General features: G+C 42.8%; 1 protein-coding gene across 4 annotated transcripts in view; it reads right to left on the bottom strand.

Annotated features, from left to right (window-relative positions):
• Nucleotides 1–18,532, bottom strand: part of TRPC3 (transient receptor potential cation channel subfamily C member 3) — a 40,105-nt gene extending 21,573 nt beyond the window's left edge. For 3 of the 4 annotated variants that reach the window (XM_048942122.1, XM_048942123.1, XM_048942124.1), the window contains exons 1-3: nt 17,997–18,532; nt 9,345–10,116; nt 1,367–1,552 (exon numbers count right to left, since the gene is read on the bottom strand). In XM_048942122.1, the coding sequence (XP_048798079.1) occupies nt 1,367–1,552; nt 9,345–10,116; nt 17,997–18,238 (1,200 nt within the window). In that variant the 5' untranslated portion in view covers nt 18,239–18,532. Of the gene's footprint in view, nt 1–1,366; nt 1,553–9,344; nt 10,117–13,961; nt 14,094–17,996 lie in introns of those variants that run through there. The other variant, XM_048942125.1, reaches the window with a different exon arrangement.
• Between the last annotated feature and the right edge of the window lie 319 nt (nt 18,533–18,851).

Here is an 18,851-nt window from a genome sequence, read left to right as displayed (position 1 = left end):
TCTATCTGCTATAGAATAATTCTATACTGGAAACAGAAATTTGTTGTTTGAAATCTGTTTACCATTTCTGTCACTGCATTCTGGGGATATGATAAACATAAATATTCCCCAGATGTTCTAGCAGGTTGCTTACAATTCATTGTATATGGCAGATTGGCTCAACAGGTGGCCATGTAATAGAGTGTTATTTATTCTGAAAGACACCTGACTTCTTGGCAGAGATGATGAACCTGTAATGGCTATTAAGAACAGAAATGACGTATCCATGTAAATAATACATAGGTGTTACAGTATTTCTTGAGTCTTATCACAGCAGGACACAATGATAACTACTTTCTGTGCTAGTGCTGTGGAAAAGAACAGCATGGCCATATAGCGAAAATTGCCACAGCAAATGGATATAATTATGTTGAATGTTTGATACTGAGCTTCATTTTTCAAGTGTAGCATTCATTCACAAAAGTAACTGTTCATTAAAAATACCTACAGGCACCAATAGGAAATACATTGCACTTTACAAACTACTGACAGATACAGGTGTATAAATGCAGAACCGAAAATAACAGATTAACCACCTACAAACACATCCCCAACATTTTCAGGACTGATTTTTAAAAATCTTCTAGAAGGAACAGGAAAGTAAATCATTTAAGATTTCTCACTACAATACCACTTTTTATTATATCCACACAGTTGCAGATAAGCTGTTTATGTTACTGTCGTATTTTAGAATCAATGAAAGAACCATACATTTGATGGCAACTGAAATGTTCGCTTTTCCTTTCAAAGTAGGAAAAAAAACACTTCTCTTTCAAAAAAAGATGTGTGTGTGCTCACTAGTAGAAAGCTGCCAGACTTTCAAAAATTTACTTTCCAGAATTTACTTTCCCTATTCAGTTATTTGAGGCAGAAAGCAAAGGTAAGAGAAAAAATAAGGGATAAATCAGTCCATTTGTTTGCTGAAGCCAACTGTTCATAAAAACAATGCCTACTCAAAAGAGAAGGCTATCACAGGCTGGCAGGAAGGCACATCCTTTACTTTCACTAAGTGGAAATCTGGCTCCACCCTTTTTTTTTTCTTTTTTTTTTTTTAATTTATTTAATCAAGAGAAAGATCTGAACAACCGTGTATAGTCTTGCTAGCATAACTGATTTATGTAATTAAAATCTCCTGCCAATTCTCAAAAGCGTAAAACAGATTAAACAGAACTTCTTCGCTGCAGCTCCCTTCTGCCAGCTTCCACCTTGTGAGTGTTTCAATTACATGCACCATCTCATTAATGCACAACTGAGCATCAGTTCATAATACCCATGGCACAGTGAGATGACACTGTTCAGATTACATCACCCAAAAGCGCTTACTTACCTTTTTGACTTCATACTTAATGGCCAGTTTCACACGGCTCAGTGATGCTCTGTGTCTCTGCGTTTCAACTGGCTCTGAATTCAAATCCCCATTAAGGATGGCCTCCACTTCTTCTGAGTCTCGGCAGAGATCAAGAACTCCAACCACAAAATCTTTGCATTGCATAGACAGCTTACGATAGTCATTCTGAAACAGAAGGGTTAGAGAAAATGACATGTGAGGAACAGGCTTAAGAGTTAACAATACAGGAAAAAAAGAACATGTAGCTTCGGGCTGTCTCCCTATAAGCAAGATTATGCATGTTTTTCAAGCACGACCTTTAATCTTCTTGGTTGTTTGCATCTGTCAATATTGCAAAGACTTTAATTTATCTCCTGTCTCTACTGACAAAACATTTGTGGCTACACTTCAAAAATTTTAGCCAACCGTCAAGCACTTAAATCTGAGTTTTTGTTCACACTTCTGTTTATGCTTCTATGTCTTCCATCACCTCTGCGCTGTTACCTGCAAACTCATATCTGCTATTTACCTTGGTCTGTCATCAATGGAATGTCTTCATTCATCTGTCCATGACCTCTCAGACAGGTCTCTATGACTTTATCTGAGATGCAGCCTTCAATTTCCCCACAACAAGCTATAGGTGGAAGAGGAAGTTTTACTGCATCTGCTTGTCTTACCTTGTTGCATCAAGTGTTCCAGTGTCCAACTCCATTTCCGTAGCCTCCTTTTTCATTTATTCTATAGCTCTTCTCAATGTTCTCTCCCCTGCCCCAGCCATCAAAATGCCAGTCTGAGTCCTCCGCCTCTGTTTTTCCTACATTCCCTGTTCCTCAGTGAACTGTTCATTTTCATACATTATCTTTTTAAAATAATTTTCTGGCTATTAAAATTTTTCCTTTATGGCTCTCACTTTCTCAAAAATGTTTCTCTACTGCTCTACTTCCCTGTCTTTATCATCTCTACATTTCCTTTTTTTTTTTTTCCTGTAAAACTTACCTTCCTCACCTTTGCCTAAGTATATTACTTTTCCCTGCTTTTACTGCTAGTTTTGTTGTTTTTTCACTTAGCATCTACAAAATGGGATAGAGGTACAAATACACACTCAGAAGTATCCAATTATCTTGGGGAAAGATGGGAAAAAAGGACAACTGTGGGAATCAGCCAACAATCCCATAGGTCAGATTCAGATAAGAATCCAAACGAAACACGGCTGGAGACAAGCAAATTATCAGACTAACAGCAGACTAATTATCAGATATAGCATAATGTCAGTTCAACGGGAATAAGACTGATAATCAACTTTTTCTTTAACACTTGGAAGTTGCTGTTGCCAATTCACATGACTTCAGTTTTACTCAGCTAAAGTTTTATTCAGCTAAAATAAACAATGTTCATTTTCACCTGAATTTGCAGTCATTCATAAATTTACGCGAGAAAAATAACTCCCTGTTTTAGTATTATGTTTATCTATCCTAGGCTCAAAGGTGACATCTCATTAAGGTTTAATGAAATTTAGTTTAGATGGCTTGATATTATTCAAGTGTTTTATATCACAACCCAAATTTAGTCCCCACATGGATGAGCGTACTGTCCATTCACAGGAAATCACCTTCACTTAAAATGCTCCTTCTCGTTCCTTTGCTAACTGCGAAGAAACATCAGGAGAAGTAGTGTGCTTCTGAGAGTGAGGGAATAACACTATTCACACAGAAGTACACTTGTTTTCTCTGTGAGCAGCCCCGCTAGTTGCTGAAGGACAGACTGCTTTGCAGGGACAACTTGCCCACTATGAGGAGTTACCTGAATTTCTACTGAGAAGTTAACAGTGCTGCAACATTTCTTCATAGGTGGATAGACCACTTTCCTATAACAGCTATGCTTATTGCTAAGCAACACTGGATATATGATGGATTAAGCTTAATTCTGCAAAGCCAAGGATTAAATATAGGCTGTATTGCTTATGGATGCTGTTTTTGAGAAGTGAAGAACAGTCTGTGCATTGCTAATATCTGATTCAGGTTTTGAATCTTAGGCTGGGAGAGCACATCAGATTTCCATCTCCGGGTCCTTACTTACATATTAGTAAAATCAAATTTCTCTCAGGATATTTGATTGCTTGATAGAATTAAACAGCCAAATGCTACCCGTACTGTAATCACGGGATCCAATTCTCTAGCAATCTTCTGTCTCTAGGGCATTGCATGAGTAGCAGAAACCAGATCCATGGTCTCAGTCACCCACACACGTCTTTGCTTTCTTGAGAAGACACTGAGAGCAAATAAAGCCACCAGATCACTTATCTCTTCCCTGCCCTAAGAAATGCCATCAGAACTCTGTCTGATACATCCAACTCCACATAGAAAAACCCTGCTACATCCTGCACACGCTGCCAATTTAATAAGGTGAAGCTATTTTTCAGGGGAATGCCAAACAAAGAATGAGGCACCAACAGACCTGCTTACACAGTGGGGCTCTCAGCCTGTTTCTCATGATAACACAGGCACTCTGCCGCCCTGATCAAAGTGCCTCTTCAATTAATTCACAGCCTGACTCAGCCGGTTTTCCTTGCTATACCATATTAAACCATCTCTTTCAAAAGCCCCTAATGGCTGCATAGGCATCTTTATCCCATCGAAAACATCAGCCCACAGACAGTTGACACCAGAAGGTAACAGACAACTGATGAGGAGTGGGACTGCAGTGCCTCTCCAGTAGTCCCATCACACATTGGCTGCTATATCTCAGCCTGTCCAAGCCTGCCTATTCTTAGCAAGAAGAGAATATTAGAGGCTATCTCATGAGCTTATGCAGGATTATGGACAAAGAAAATAGCCATCTGTGTGTAAAGAATGAAGTTTATGAATGAAAATATTGCAATGATTTAATCAATAACATCTAACTATTCTGAAGAAATGTTATAACAAGTAATTACATATAGTTAGGCAAAACATATGAATCTGTTTCCTATTAAACAGGAGCTGCATTTCCATAAGCTCCACAATTCATGACTATACTCACCGGCATCACTACTTCAAAGGCATTGCACACAATCACACATGCATTAAGTATTAAATGGCTGCTTTGAGATCAAATATAGCTAGACAGTTTGCATACAGAACTGTAGGAACTGTATATGCAAATCAAGCAGATAATTGCACTAACAATCATGGATCTGAGCTCTGTTGTTTAAAAGCTGGACCTAAACGTAGCTCAAGCTTGAATGCTCTTTGTTAGTTCAGCTGAGATAACACTATGTAAATTTACTTGGATCAGTGACAAATGCTGCTTTTAGATGCACGTCCATGCCTTCCACTGCTTTCAGTAGGAGTTTTAGCAAAGCTGAGAATGGGGATTTATCCTATATAAAGCAAGACGAGGACCTTTTGGATACTTGCTCCAATGGACCAAATTCTGATGTGACATGAGCTTCTGCAATTCTCGCTCACACAGTTCTCTCACACAAAACTCTATTCAGCTGAGAGGGGGGGACACACGCCATTCATGTTCCCTTGTCCTGTTTCTCTCTCTGCTCACTCCAAAGAGAAGTTCCATCAGCTGTTCTATCCACTAGAAACTCTCCCATCACTGTGCAGTGACATTTTCAGAGGTCTCAAGGAAGATCGTAAGTAACAATTTACTTCAATAGCTCATGGCAGCTGCAGTGGCCAGATTTGCTAAAAACAGAGTAAGAACACACAAAAATTGGGAATATTTGTATTGCAAAGTGATTTGTAGCGCTGCTGGGATTAGAAAATGCAATTGTCAAACTGTAGTAATGAATACTTCTTTACGTTAGAGAAGATACGGTTCCAGACTGAGCTTCTCTAGCCAGGCTATCAGACGCAACACAGCACATCCTGCAGTCTCCAGCCAGAGACATTACAGAGATTCAGAGATTACAGTAGAGTGGGCCTTGACCTATCTAAGAAAATAATCAAACCAGCAGTTTTAATAAACCTTAAAAACATTCCCTAAACGAGCACGTTCATTATAAAGTTACTTACGAACTTCTACATCAGCAGAGTGATGTAGAATCCTAGTCTTGCATCTTAAACACAGAAATTCATGCTGATTTCTTTCTAATCATCTCTATCACACATAAAACAATCTGAAAACATAACATCTGAGAATCTAATCAGCTCCTTTCATAGACCAATATTTAATGTGAAAGCAGTAGGTAAATTAGAACAAAGGGTGGGTTTTTTAGGCTTTGGTAGCAGCCTTGACTTGGACAAAACAAACCAAAATTCGTGACTCGATCTGACATCCTGCTGTCAACTCCTTTAATGAGGATTAGAATCACTAAAGAAAAGAAACACTGCAGTTCCTGCCCTGGCCAAAGGGGTGATATGCTGCACTAAAATAGTACCTTGCTGCTTTGACTGCCAAGCACCGACCACCTCTGATGTTCCCTTTGCCAGTTCCCAGATCTAAAGAAGAGCCACCTGCAGATACACACAAGCCAACCAGGCTTTACTAGGATTAGAAAATGCAAGAATAAATCATGAATCTAATGGGAGGATGATAGAAATTAATAAGAAAAAAAAAAAAAAAAAAGAAAGAGAGATTAGAGAATAACAAATATATATATATAGAAGAGCAATTAAGAAAAGAGGTGAAAAGAAGGAAATCTGAAGAGGTAAATGAATAACTGAAAAGGAGATGAGCAGAAGCAAAGAACAAAAGGGAGTAACACGATCAAGAACTACAGTGAAATAGGTGAAGAATAGCAAAGGAAGCAACTGGAGCTTGGAAAATGGATTTCACAAGAGAGTAAGAGAATGAGTACAGTGGCCTTCAGGGTTCTAGTTTCCCCTTCTTCTCTTTTTATTTACTCATTTTCAGTAACTTTCCTTTGTCTATGTCTTGCATCTTCCTAGCAAAATGTGAGTTCATTTGTTTCTTCGAATCCTGTCTCGTTAGTTCTGAGGAAAAAATAGAATAGTTTTTTAATTACACTAGAGAACTTAATGCAGAGCTGACTGTCATGAATGAATGTCCTAAGTAATTTTCCCACATCTTCAGTGCTTTTGTGCAAACTCTGGTTAGTGAATTTGTTAGTGTAAATGCTAAGAGATAGGGGCAGACTGGACTTTGCATATGCAGAAGATGTAAAGTTCAGTTCAGCAAGCATATACTCAGAAGCTTTGTCCTCAGGCATTTTAATGCAGCTTCATCCCACATTCATTCTCTGTGGGAAATACCTAGAGAGGTATTTCCTGCTCTGCACCTAAGAAGTGCATTGCTGTAAGCATGCAGAGGAAATGCTATGGGCCTTAATGTCCCATAGGTTTTACAAATAAATAATTAATATCATTAAAAATCCTTTTAAGCAGATCTCACAACTAACTTCCATCAGCCACAGAAGCACTTTCTCCTAAACCTACCTCCATGCGAGGCTGTCAGTGCAGCATCTTGTGCAACGTTCATGCTGCCAGCAGTCCAAGACACCCATGCACAGCCCCACTGGAGCACACAGCCTTGCTGTCAGTTGTCCCTTTCTGGAACCTCAGTTTGACAGTGATGCTAAAAAATTCCTCGCCTCATTTTCCTCCTTCCTCCTTCCTCCTTTCCTATTTCCTCTCCCCCCAAGAAAGTCAACCAACAAAAGATGTCAGAGAAAAAGACGCGCCTCTGCTACCCAGCCTGAGAGAAAAGAATGAATGCTTGGACTCTCACAAGAAAGAATGAAAAGGGAGCAATGTGAGGTTAATGAGGAAAACCTCACTGGAATATTGTGGCTTTGATGAGAAGATGGAATTTCCAGGCTAGACAAGAGCCAACATCAGTTCCTACAGCAGGATCCAAAACTGAATTATCATGTACACCTATGAAGGCTAGCTGACATGTAAATACTACTTACAAAAAGAGAAAATTGTGCATGTAGTGGATTTCTTGGGTTCTTATGCATCCCAAAAACGCCAACAGAGGCTGAACAGTTCAGGAAAAAAACAATACAAAACAAAACAAAAAATTACTGAAGACCAGAATGCCTTTATTGTATGACAACTTAATGTTTGAAAAGTTAATTCTTTAAGTTTTACTTTGAAATAAGCCCAACCCAAACATGCATCTTCACCACCTCCAAAAGGTTGAGCTATTTGTTAGACTGAAGTCGTGTTTATGATATTAGGGCCTGGGACATGGGAGCTTACCAGAATTTTGTAACTACTGAGACTCTTCTGTTCAGTTCTAATAATCTACATCATCCCCATTAAATAAATAAATAAATACATACATACATAAATAAATAGAGGCTTTCCATAATTTACCTTTTGAGGCCGTTGTGGGCCTTACAAGTTGCATGATGCTTAAATTTAGGCCCTGAATCCAACAGTGTTTCTGTGCACAGTTTTAATAACACACGTTGCAAGCATTATCAATAAGATAGATAGACAGACAGAGGCTGCATCCTCGACCACCAAAGCATTACTCAGAAAATTCACACATCTCCATCTTAGGTGCATGATTCTGGGACACTTTGTGGCTCTTCAGAAGTTGGCCTTGTTGAAAAGAAATCAATACTAAACCAGACTGAGCTGCACACACCAGAAATACAACCTTCTGTAATGATCTCTAAATGAGGCATGTAACTATGATTGATTCACTGTGGGAAGCACAGAAGCCAACAAGTTCAACACATCTGATGAAAATCTCAAATTCCTCAATTTTATGTTCACTAAGAGGTTCCTCAGCAGAGGATAAGAAAAATCTGACATTTTTTCTGTACTGAATAAATACATTTCAGTAAATTCTCAATCCATTTGCAAAATTGCACAGTATGAGAAGGTTCCTTTAGCAAAGGAGGGAGAGAAAAGGTTTAAGCTGACTTTTGTACTTTATTAGTGAGCGATATAATACTTGAATCTTCCTCAGCGCAGCAGCTTTCTTTTTAAATTGTATTTTAACCCACTTAGCTATATCTGGAATCATTTGTTCTCCTGTGATAAGGTTCACTTTTTGCATTTCTGCCTATTCTCCTGCAAGTTGTTGCATATTTCTTCTGGGAAGAAGACCTTGCATTAGCAATGCTTGCTGTTGTTTTAAAAGATGAATACATCTCTTGCCTCTCTCAGATCGCTTATGAAGATATTAATGAAAAAAAGTGGCATCCAACACTGACTTTGCTATGACTAGACATGGTACTATTAACATCACCACCCACTGAGAATAACCTGTCACATTCCCCAGGACAAGCTTATCTTAGCACGTATAGTACTCTGCTGCTACTGGCATTGAGGTTTGTGTGTTTGGTTCCAATTTGTTGGTGGTGAGGTTTTTTTTTGAGAGAGGTGCACAGAGAGGATATACTTTTCAAGGCATTAAAAAAAAATGCAGGTCCACGAACCACCACTGTACAACAGTTAACTAAGTCATTAGCTGTCCAATGGAGAAGCTGAAATGCGCAGAAAAGTTGAGATACTGACAAACTAAACCAGATATATCTCGGATGCAGGTAACAGCAGACATCCGTAATCAGCTTAACAGACAGTTCCGAACAAGCGACAGTTCTAAAAGGTGCATTAAAAGAACACTGCCTGCATTCTTAACAATTTGGAGACATTATTCAAAATTAGTATGAATAACAAAATGCGAATAAGGTCACTGCTGCAGTAGGCTTAATGTTTCTGCTTTCTACACCTGTGCTACAAAGCATCTGTAACTAAAACACTATTTGCTACAGCAAATTGAGCTGTTTTTAATCTTCTTCAAGTTTAGCAGAATACACACCACCTCTTTTTCCAGTTTTCTCCATATGCAGCAGGTACTGAAGCATTTCCATTTCACTTTAAAAATCCTTTTCAAAGACTTAAGTATTCAGAATGCAAAATCAAGAGCTACAGAGGATAAATATAAAAGCATTTGCAATTGAAAAAGTTGACACAGGAAATAATTTCAAGTATCTAAGGACATTATAAGGTAGCATCAACATTAAAACAAACAACAAAGACAGTAAGAAATAGAAAACTACCATTACCTTGAATTCTTTTTCAATGTTAGCCAATTTGGCAAGCTCATTGCTGAGTTCCAGCGCAGTGAGCACAGGATCTTCACTGGAGAGGGACAGGTAAGCTGGACTGGCCAGTCCTTTGTAGGCATTTATTCTTGACCTGGAGTGACTGAAGGAATCATGCTTTTGTTTCTCTGTACAGTCATTACATTTGCAGAAATAATCATGAGGCCTTTCTATCCTTGCTCCTTTCATCAACAGCATATGCACGACTTCGTACTTTTGGCAGTGAGCAGCTAAAATGATGGGAGTGATATCTGGAGAAAAGCGGGTGCCGTCTTCGTCATAGGAATAAAAATCGTCATCCTGGAGCTCCTGCTCACAAGGGCTCAGAGTCAGTCGCTTATTTACTGAAAACCCAGGATGATTTAAAATTGCTTCCACTATCCTAATGTAGCCCTTGCTGATTGCAAGCAGCAGGGCATCTCCAATCCGTGCCAAGTTCTCTTTTTTTAACAGAAGTTCTGTCACTTCCAAATGTTCATTCCCTACAGCAAGCTGCAAGGCGTTTTGGCCCATGTAGTCAACACAGTTGACATTCAGTGTTTTTGACTCTTCCAGCATTTTGCGCACCACAGGTATGTTCCCATACTCTGCTGCATCTAGAAAGCGCTCTTCCTCAGCAGTGAGACTAGTGCCTCTGTTGTTGAACATGAATGCTGGGCCTCTAATGGCCTGGCGCCTTCCCTTTTCCCTCATCATAGTCATACGCCTCAGAGACGGACTTTCTTCAATGTACCTGATGGGGACAAAAATAAAAAAGTAACAAAATTTCAGTCTTGGTTATTCGTAGTTTCAAGCTCTCCTGTGGCTACAAAAATGAGCACTTACCTCATTCTGATCCTTACCATTTGCCCATCTATTACCTAGAAGCATTCTTTCTTAGGATCTTTCTGCCCTTACGGCAGGCAATGCAAAGAAAATTTTCCTTCATCTTTGACTTATGGAAAGTATGATACTGTAAGTGTAAATATTGCCTTCTTTGAACAATCAGATTGAGTCCCTGTGGTGGATGGTATTTAATTGCCATTGATACTGTAGATGGATTTTCATTTTATACGTAATAGTGTGCTGGGAGGGATTTCTGAAGAGAAGTGACACCTGATATTAAGGGGAAAAAAAAACACGCCAGCAAAACAGAAAGGGCCTCTGGAATTGAACCTGGGAGTGCCCCATAGACTGCGTACAGTATAGAGTGAAGCCTGATCTCATGCCCATTAGTGCTCACTATGAAGAACACTAACCAAATGTGGGAGGGTCTACTCACAAGTGAATCTGGTCACATTGCACGTCTTTGAAAAACACAAGTGCATATGTGTTCAGCAGACTTTCTGGATACTAGTAGCTAAGCTACTCAGATTCCTGACAACAGACATGATTCAGTCTAGACTGGGATGAGCTCTCCCTGTAACTGGAGTTCTGCAATGCTGTGCGCTGTGCTGAGCCTACCTCTACTATACACCCTGCCATTCCAGGAGCTGAAAGGAGTATCACTGAGTCATGTTTAAAAAACAAAACAAAACAAAAAAACCACACCTGTGCCTTCTTGTAATATCAGCAAAACAGTATAAAAGCCAAATATTTAATTAATGAAAAATGGGATGGCAGGCATACAGTGAAGAAGAAACTTGGGTGTAGGAGGACAAGATTGTCTGGGAAAGGAAACAAGAAACTAACTGGAGAAGTTGTGAAGTCCCTGCAACACTGGCTGTAAAAGCAGAAAGAGGGACAAACAAGAAGGGCACAGGAGAAAAGAATGAGTGAACTAGCTAACTGAAGAAACACACACTGAAATTATAAGCTGGTAAAATAAGTCCTCTGTGTCTCCATTTCTCATCTACTGAAAAAAGAACAATTGCCTCCAATTTTACAGGAGCACTGTGAAAATTAATTCATTCATCTCAATGAAAAATTCAGACATGAGAATAAACAGCTACAGAGAAAATTAATTCATCTGCCCTCATTGCAAAAGCCAAGTAAGGTGCACCTGAAGAGATGGAGGGCATAACTAAATAGTTAAAGGTTCTTTTTAAGCAGACCCTGTCACTCTGCAACAGAACAGAACCAAGGGAAGAAATGACACCTTGGGCATGCATAACCACCATTCAGGGAAATGCAGTGGAAGCTGAAGGGCAGCTCCAAAAGTTACAAATCCTAAGTGCTGCAGGACCAAATCCACAATGTGAGCAACCTTCCCTTAAATGCAATCTTTTTTATTTTTGTGCGTGACCTTCCAGCAAAGAGCTCAGCTATGCTGCTACTACACAAAATGTAATGGTTGATATCCCTGGATTTCCCCATACATTGCCATGTCAGCCCTACTGGTTTTCACTTGGCAGACCTAATCCTATTCAGATTACAAGAATACGCCTGGTTTTCCAGCTGTCTGCATCAGTTGTAATACATTCAGCAGAACATTAAATCTTACTCACTTTATCAAAGCTACAAGCACTGTAAAAGCTGGTTTGCACATAGGGAGTTGCAGGTGACACAGACGAGAAGTTTCACTGGAGACGGAAAACTGAATGAAGTGACTCATTACCAAAGGCAGGACTGTCCGTAGCATCTGAACTCTCTGATATTTTCATGTGGGATCGGTATTTCTGTACTGCTAGAAGTGACCTGGGTGGCACTGGAGCATACGTTATGCTGTCTGGTACTTCTTGAAATATGTGCCAAAGCTGCTTTGCTACACACGACACGTCCATTGCTTTTCAATCCCATACAACCTTCCTTCTATCTATGAAAATGTTTGTGTAGGAGATGAAATTTGCAACTGCATTAACCACGGGATTGATTTACCATGTAAAGCATAAACATGTTTCATGTTTGGAAATACTCAGATATGATGACTTTGGCCCAGAGAACACAGTGAACAGCCACACTACGCAACTGCCTTATTCCCAAAATAATCAGACATAAAGCAAGAAATACTGCCATCTTATTGTTACCTTTTAAACAAGATAACAAGATCTTATTGTCTGCTGTGCTATTAGGCTTCTGTTCCTCTTCCACATCTTAAAACATACAGGTACAGAAATGTAATTGTTCACTGTAATAGTATAAAGAAAAAAAAATCAAGTATACCAAAATGAAAGACAGAACAGATTGACTCGTGCTGACTTCTTGATTAAAGAAGATTCTAAACAGTCACCTTGAATCTCATTTATCTTTTTATGAAATACATACCACATTTTCCCCCATATATTCGGGGCAATTTTTCAGTATAATTTGAAACATGTCACTTTTATTTTCTGTTTTATCTACTTGTTTCAAAACACACTGTGTGACTGAGGTGACTCATTTGACTTCTGTAAAAAGGAATATATCTTTCCAAAGGTGTTACACTAGAATGTCCATACTCAATAAGGAAAATTTCCTTCGCTATAAATCTTGTTACAGAAATGATGTATTTGAAGTGACTGCAATATCTTCTCTAAACAAAGATGAAAGTTGCTTGGTATTTTCATGACTAAAATATTGTCAAGGCCTTCTGAAAAAATAAAGTGCAAAAAGTCTTGTAGTGTGCTGACAACGTGCTGCTCTGTCAGGGTCACCCGTACCTCCCTGCGCTCCTCCTCCCCTCATGGCGCAGCAAGGCCCTGAAGGCTGAGCAGCTCCAGTCAGAGCGTTGTAAGCAGGAAGGGTCAAGTACAAGGCCACTGTGCCATTCTTTGCTCCCCTTTTCCTATAACTAAGATGTTTAAGCTGTCCCAAACCATCAAGAAAATGGTCTAAATGGCTCAAAACAAACACAAACTTTTTTGGTAAAATTTATATGCCATATTTGTCAACTTAAGTAATCAAAACAATCTCAAGTCCTATCTCTAAACATAGAATCATAGAATGGCTTGGGTTGGAAGGCACCTTTAAGATTATCTAGTTCCAGCCCCCTGCTATAAGGCTGGGACACCTCCCACTAGACCAGGTTGCTCAAAGCCCCATCCAGCCTAGCCTTGAATGGTTCCAGGGAGGGGACATTCGCAGCCTCTCTGGGCCCACCTGTTGCAGCGTCTCACCACCCTCACAGTGATGAATTTCTGCCTGATACCTAGTCTGAATCTACTCTCTTCCAGTTTAAAACCATTTCCCCTCATCCTGTTACTCCATGCCCTTGCAAAAAGTCCACCCCCAGCTTTTCTGTAGGTCCCCATCAGGTACTGGAAGGCTGCTATAAGGTCTCCTTGGAGCCTTCTCTTCTCCAGGCTGAAGAACCCCAGCTCTCTCAGCCTGTCCTCATAGGGGAGGTGCTCCAGCTCTCTGATCATTGTTAGACTGTCTTAAAAATGTGACTAAAATAAAAGCAAATTTGTATCATGCTCTGTTTCCTAGAGCCTTAAAGTTTATCTTCTCATCCTTGGCTCCATAAGGAGGTGACAACCTATATTAACAGAGGGAAGAAGAGATGAAAATTATGATGTTCTTCTTCACCTTTGTTCCCAATAGTTAAAAAATAAAAATAAATAAAATAAAATAAAATAAAATAAAATAAAATAAAATAAAATAAAATAAAATAAAAAGAATCCAGAGAATGTAAGGTGAAAAAATACAGAAAAATGCCAAACAAGAAAAATGTAGACTTACTACATGTTAATGTTGCATCAGCGGTGCGCCACAACATTGTGTGAAGCTGAGCCCCTCCATCATTCTGCACCAGTACTATTCACAATTCACAGCAGGAAAACAGGGAGGGAGCTGATAAAGCCTCAAGCCTCTGTGCGTTGCTCAGCACAAATAAGAAAGATGGAACTGGAAAAGAGCAGTCACTTTAAGTGAAATAGCCCTCACCCCATCAGGGCATGTTTCCCCAGCCTTAAGAAAACTCCACAAAGCAGTTGTAAAATACAAGTAAACATGTAAAATACAAGTCTGACTTTCATATGTGCTTTAAAAAACGTATTTCTTTTCCTGTTAAGCAAGCAATGCCCTTGTGTGTCCCTTGTGTCCTGCATACATCACATACGCTGTGACCTCGTACTACACTGCAGTGCTGCCTGTCACTGGAGAGTATTCTTGAAATTGACTTTACTTCCCTCGGGCAGAGTTATTTCTAAGTACAATACTAGAAACTTCAGCAGAGCAACAGCTCCTAAGGACCAGAGTATGCAGTACAAATCCTCTGCTTCTACCATGAATTACTTCAATCTGCCGTGCTAACCTCTGCTAAATCTCTTCACATTCTGGCTTTCAGAATTGTCATAGAAGGACAGAAATATGGGATGATGCATTTGAGAAGATCTGTAATCACATCTCCCAAGTCTTTTATTTAATATATATTTATTTCTGAAAATTACGTATGAAATAATTAAAACTAGAGAGGAGTTTAAAAAAAAGAAGTTTCATTCTCAGACTCCCCAAACCTATAGAGTAATTTTACACCTTTCATGCTGAAGAATAAGCAGTTACTCTTCCTGAACTATTAATTGCAATAAAGGATGGCACCCACAATTTACAAGCACCCCACTAATAAACTGCAGTACAAGAGCAGTCTTGAACCTATGGCAGCCCTGAAATGCAGCCCGGTGATTACAGGCAGATCAGACAAGTACATCACAGAGCAGCAGCATGCCCACCTCCAAGGCAGCCATGCTGTAGTCTGCCATGCAGCACTCACACACTGTGCCTCCAGTGCTGCCAAAAGTAACCTCTGAGGTCCTGCTCTGAAATTACAGAATGACACATTGCCTTACACCCAGAATGTGCTCAAACACACACATATGTACGTGCAGCATTTTAGCCCGTGACTCCCAAGATCTCTTAAACCAAGCAATCTCAAACATTTGCTTTGTTCCCATCTCAGGCAGGGCCATACAGTGCTGGACAGGTGATTCTTCCCTGACCTCTCTCAAGCAAAATCTGTGCCTGCCCTCCAAGCTCAGCTATGGGCATGGGCCAAAAGAGGCCACTACTAAATGCCTGCTTTGTTTTTTCCCCCGAAAGAAATGGTGTTACATGCATGCATGCATACTGCATCTTGAGGAAGCCCACATGTACTTCACACAATGTAGGAATCTGCACCAAAGCTAAAACGTATGAAATGACAGCTTCCTTCTCCCTTCTGGAGAGCCTAGGCAGTAGTTCGTATCAGATGGAGACAGATTCAGCCCAACACAGAACATAAATCAGGCCAGCTGCAACATCTGACCCCGGTCTGTGCTCTCCCACTGCTCTGAAATGACATAATCCATCATCCAAAATGCCCTCATGTCAGCTCACAGAAGTTCTGGCACAGAGCTGGAAAGAACTACAGTCAAAAAAGGAGCAAAACACCACAAGGCATCAGGAGGAGGTATATACACACTTTGTTTGTTCGTTCCAGCCTCCTAAAAAAAACCCCAAAACTACACAGAGCTTTTCCCTACCACTGCACATCACTAACAAATGAAATACCACCTGTCTGAATCCCAGTGGAATTAAAGCACCATGTTTTGATGAGAGGATCATATTGGTGCACACAGAGAAAAAGGCAAAGGGGTCTCACCAGGAGAGAACCAAGCTCATAGGGCTGCAGCAACGCGCACGGAATTGTAAAGCTGCTTTTACACTGCCTTTCATTTGTGCCCTGGTGTTCTACTCAGGAAAAACAGCTGGGCTTTCAGAGGGCCCCAGGAAATCAGGCACACAGTGCCCACCACATTAATGTGCAATGTTAGCCCTTTTTTTCCTTCACCAGAAGGACATACGGGGCCATGTGAAACAGAAGTATTACCTCTGGCCTTCTGTCCTGCTGGAAATCCCAGGTTAATTAATTTTTCCAGCAATATTTGCACAGGAGGAGACACACACTGACAGGTACCTTGCATGGGTTACATGCTTTTAGAAAGAATACTTCTCAAATACCAAGTGCACCTCCCTCTGCAAACCTCTCCACATCCTTTCGCCTCTATATCCTTGTAGTTTAGATCATGAATTTTTTCAGGCAAGGATTCTCATGACTACTGCATGCAAGCCAAAGCCTTATGCATATCCATCTAAGTACATTACGAGCAATCTGATGCTCACTTATCTTGTTCGTAGATGCTACAGTTTTAGGCTCTAGCAAGAATCACAGTGTTACTCCAGAAAAGCCCACTGTATATGAAGATAGACAGCCCCAAGGCAGACCCAATGTCCTGCCAGTTCAAAGAGCTTCCACAGGTCCAAAAGCATATTGCTGTGCAAACTGAACTCAGTTTTAGTCCACGTTGGTGTAACATCAGTTTGCTAAAGAAAGCAGTTCCAAGGGCAGGAACCCAGAAGAGCTACCAAATTCAATTCATCTGCCTAGCTTGACCTGTCTAAAAAGCGAATGTATGAGCCTGAACTAATCTTCCAGGCTCTTTTTGTGGGGAATGAGGAGAGATGAGCACCTCAAGAAGACTGATGACTGAGGCTGGCAAGCCCACTGCCATGTCCTCTCTCATCTCACTGACTCCACACGCAGCTCAGGCAAACAACTTCAGCATGAGTTTCAGGCAGCTCAAAGAAGAGAATGATCCTTTCACTCAGAGCCTGGATTGCTGGGTACAAACGTTTGCAAAGAAATTCTGCACTGGGATGGCAGAAAGCATTATTTCTGATTAAAGCAGGGCTTTGATTGTGATCGTTACTCCTGTACTTCACCGCTGTCTCTGAGGTGATTTTATTCAAGGCTTCTTCCGTAAATGCTGAATGCGTTAACTTAAAACTCAATGTGTTTGTCATTTAGTAAACAAGTTATTTAATTAATAATCAACTATTGCCCCTAAGTATCAAATGCTCAAGAAATAACCACGGAGAGTGATACACGAGGAGTGATGTCACGGACATGACACACTCAGTCAATCAGAGAAATGAAAATTAATATTCCTATCAGTAAAACTGCATTTTTTATCCTGCAGCAAACACCAGGCAGAGCTGGGACTCAGAGACATGACGGTGTCTTTAAGAACGAGGAACAGCAACTCTCCAAGACATGACACGTAAATGGAGGAGCAGGACCTCACGCACGGATGTCCCAGTGCAGGTGTCTCAGATCTCTGCGAGTGGCTGCCTTCAGGCACCACCCCGAGGACTCTGAAGACACTAAGGGAAAAAAGGGCACACCGGGTTCAGCAAACCATACCTATATCAGTGACTGGGTTTTCTCGGCACCTATATCAGCAGGCAGGGAACAACTCAACACACAAAGCGCATCAGGCACGCTTCTGACTACGAGCGGACTAATGTCTCAAAGCCCTACCGAGCAACTAATAAAGTTTGGCGAAGCCTCAGCCTGCGGGGATCTCAGCCGCACGTCCTACCGCAAGCGGAGACGAAAGGCCGGGCGGCGCGGCGGGGACCGCCAGGGGGCGCGGGGGGACGAGGGGCTCCGGCTTCACCCTCGGCTTCAGCCCCGCAGCCCGACGGTGCGCAGCCCGCAGGGTCCCGGCGGCAGAAGCTCCCGCCAGCCCCGGCTCGGGCCCCGCCTCTCCCTTCGGCCAGCCCCGGCTGCAAAACGACGGCCGGACAAGTGGCGCGCGGCGCCCGGCCCCTCCGAGCCCTGCCCCGCACCTGAGCTCGGCTCGACGGGGCGGAGACGGTCCGGCAGCCGGAGGCCGGGTGCCGCAGCCCGCCCCGCGGCCGTCTTGGGGAAGTTGGCGGCCCCCGGGCCTGACTTACATGGTGCTGGCGAAGGGCGGCGGCGGGTAGTAGCCGTAGGGCTCCCGGAGGGTCTTCACGGCGCGCAGCGGCGGCGGCGGGGGCTCCAGCCCACCGTTGACGCCTCTCCAGCCGCGGCGCCGGCGCTGCCGCTCTTCTTCCTCTGCCTCCTCCTCCTCCTCCTCTTGCTGCTGCTGCTGCTGCTGCTGCGGCGGGAAGGTCACTCTCCCCTGCTCCTTGCTCTTCCGGCTCTTGCTGGACATGGTCGGGGTCTCCTCCGCCGGCGGCGGCGGCCGCTGCTGCTCCCGGCCGGCCTCGTCGGGCAGCGCGCGCGGCAAAGGAGGCGGGAGGAGGAGGAAGAGGCGGGCGGCGCTGCCCGGCCGGGCACGGAGCGCCCGGAGGGAACGGCGGCCGCACCGCGATCCCCTCGCCGCCCCTCTGCCCTCTCCGCCCGCCGCCCGTCAGCGAGGCGGCCCGACAGCGGGAGCCGGGGAGCGCCGGCGAGCGGGGAGGCGAGCGAGAGACGGGGCTCTCGGCGGCGGCTCTGCCCCTCGCCTCTCCTTGTCATTATCCCTCGCTAGGGCAGCATCGCGGCGGAGCGGGGCGGCCGCCTGCCGCCGCGGGCACCCCGCCGAGGAGGGGCCGCCGCTCCCACCTGCCGGCATCGGGACCGCCCCCGCCCGGCGGCAGCCTCGGCTCAGGGGGAAGAGAAAGGAGGGGGAGAAGGAAAAGGGAGGCAGGGGATGGGCGGGGATGCCAACCGCCGTCCGCCTGCGCTCCTCGGGGGGAGCACGCGGCCGGCCGCCTTGGGCACGCGGTCCCCGAGGGCAGCGGCCGACTCTGGGGGTCGGGACGGGGCCGGCGGCGTGAGGCGGG

This window comes from Lagopus muta, chromosome 4, assembly GCF_023343835.1.
Source record: "Lagopus muta isolate bLagMut1 chromosome 4, bLagMut1 primary, whole genome shotgun sequence".
In the NCBI taxonomy this organism is placed as follows: Eukaryota; Metazoa; Chordata; class Aves; order Galliformes; family Phasianidae; genus Lagopus; species Lagopus muta.
The sequence above is the reverse complement of the archived record's forward strand: the minus strand, read 5'-3'. Positions and strand labels throughout refer to the sequence as shown.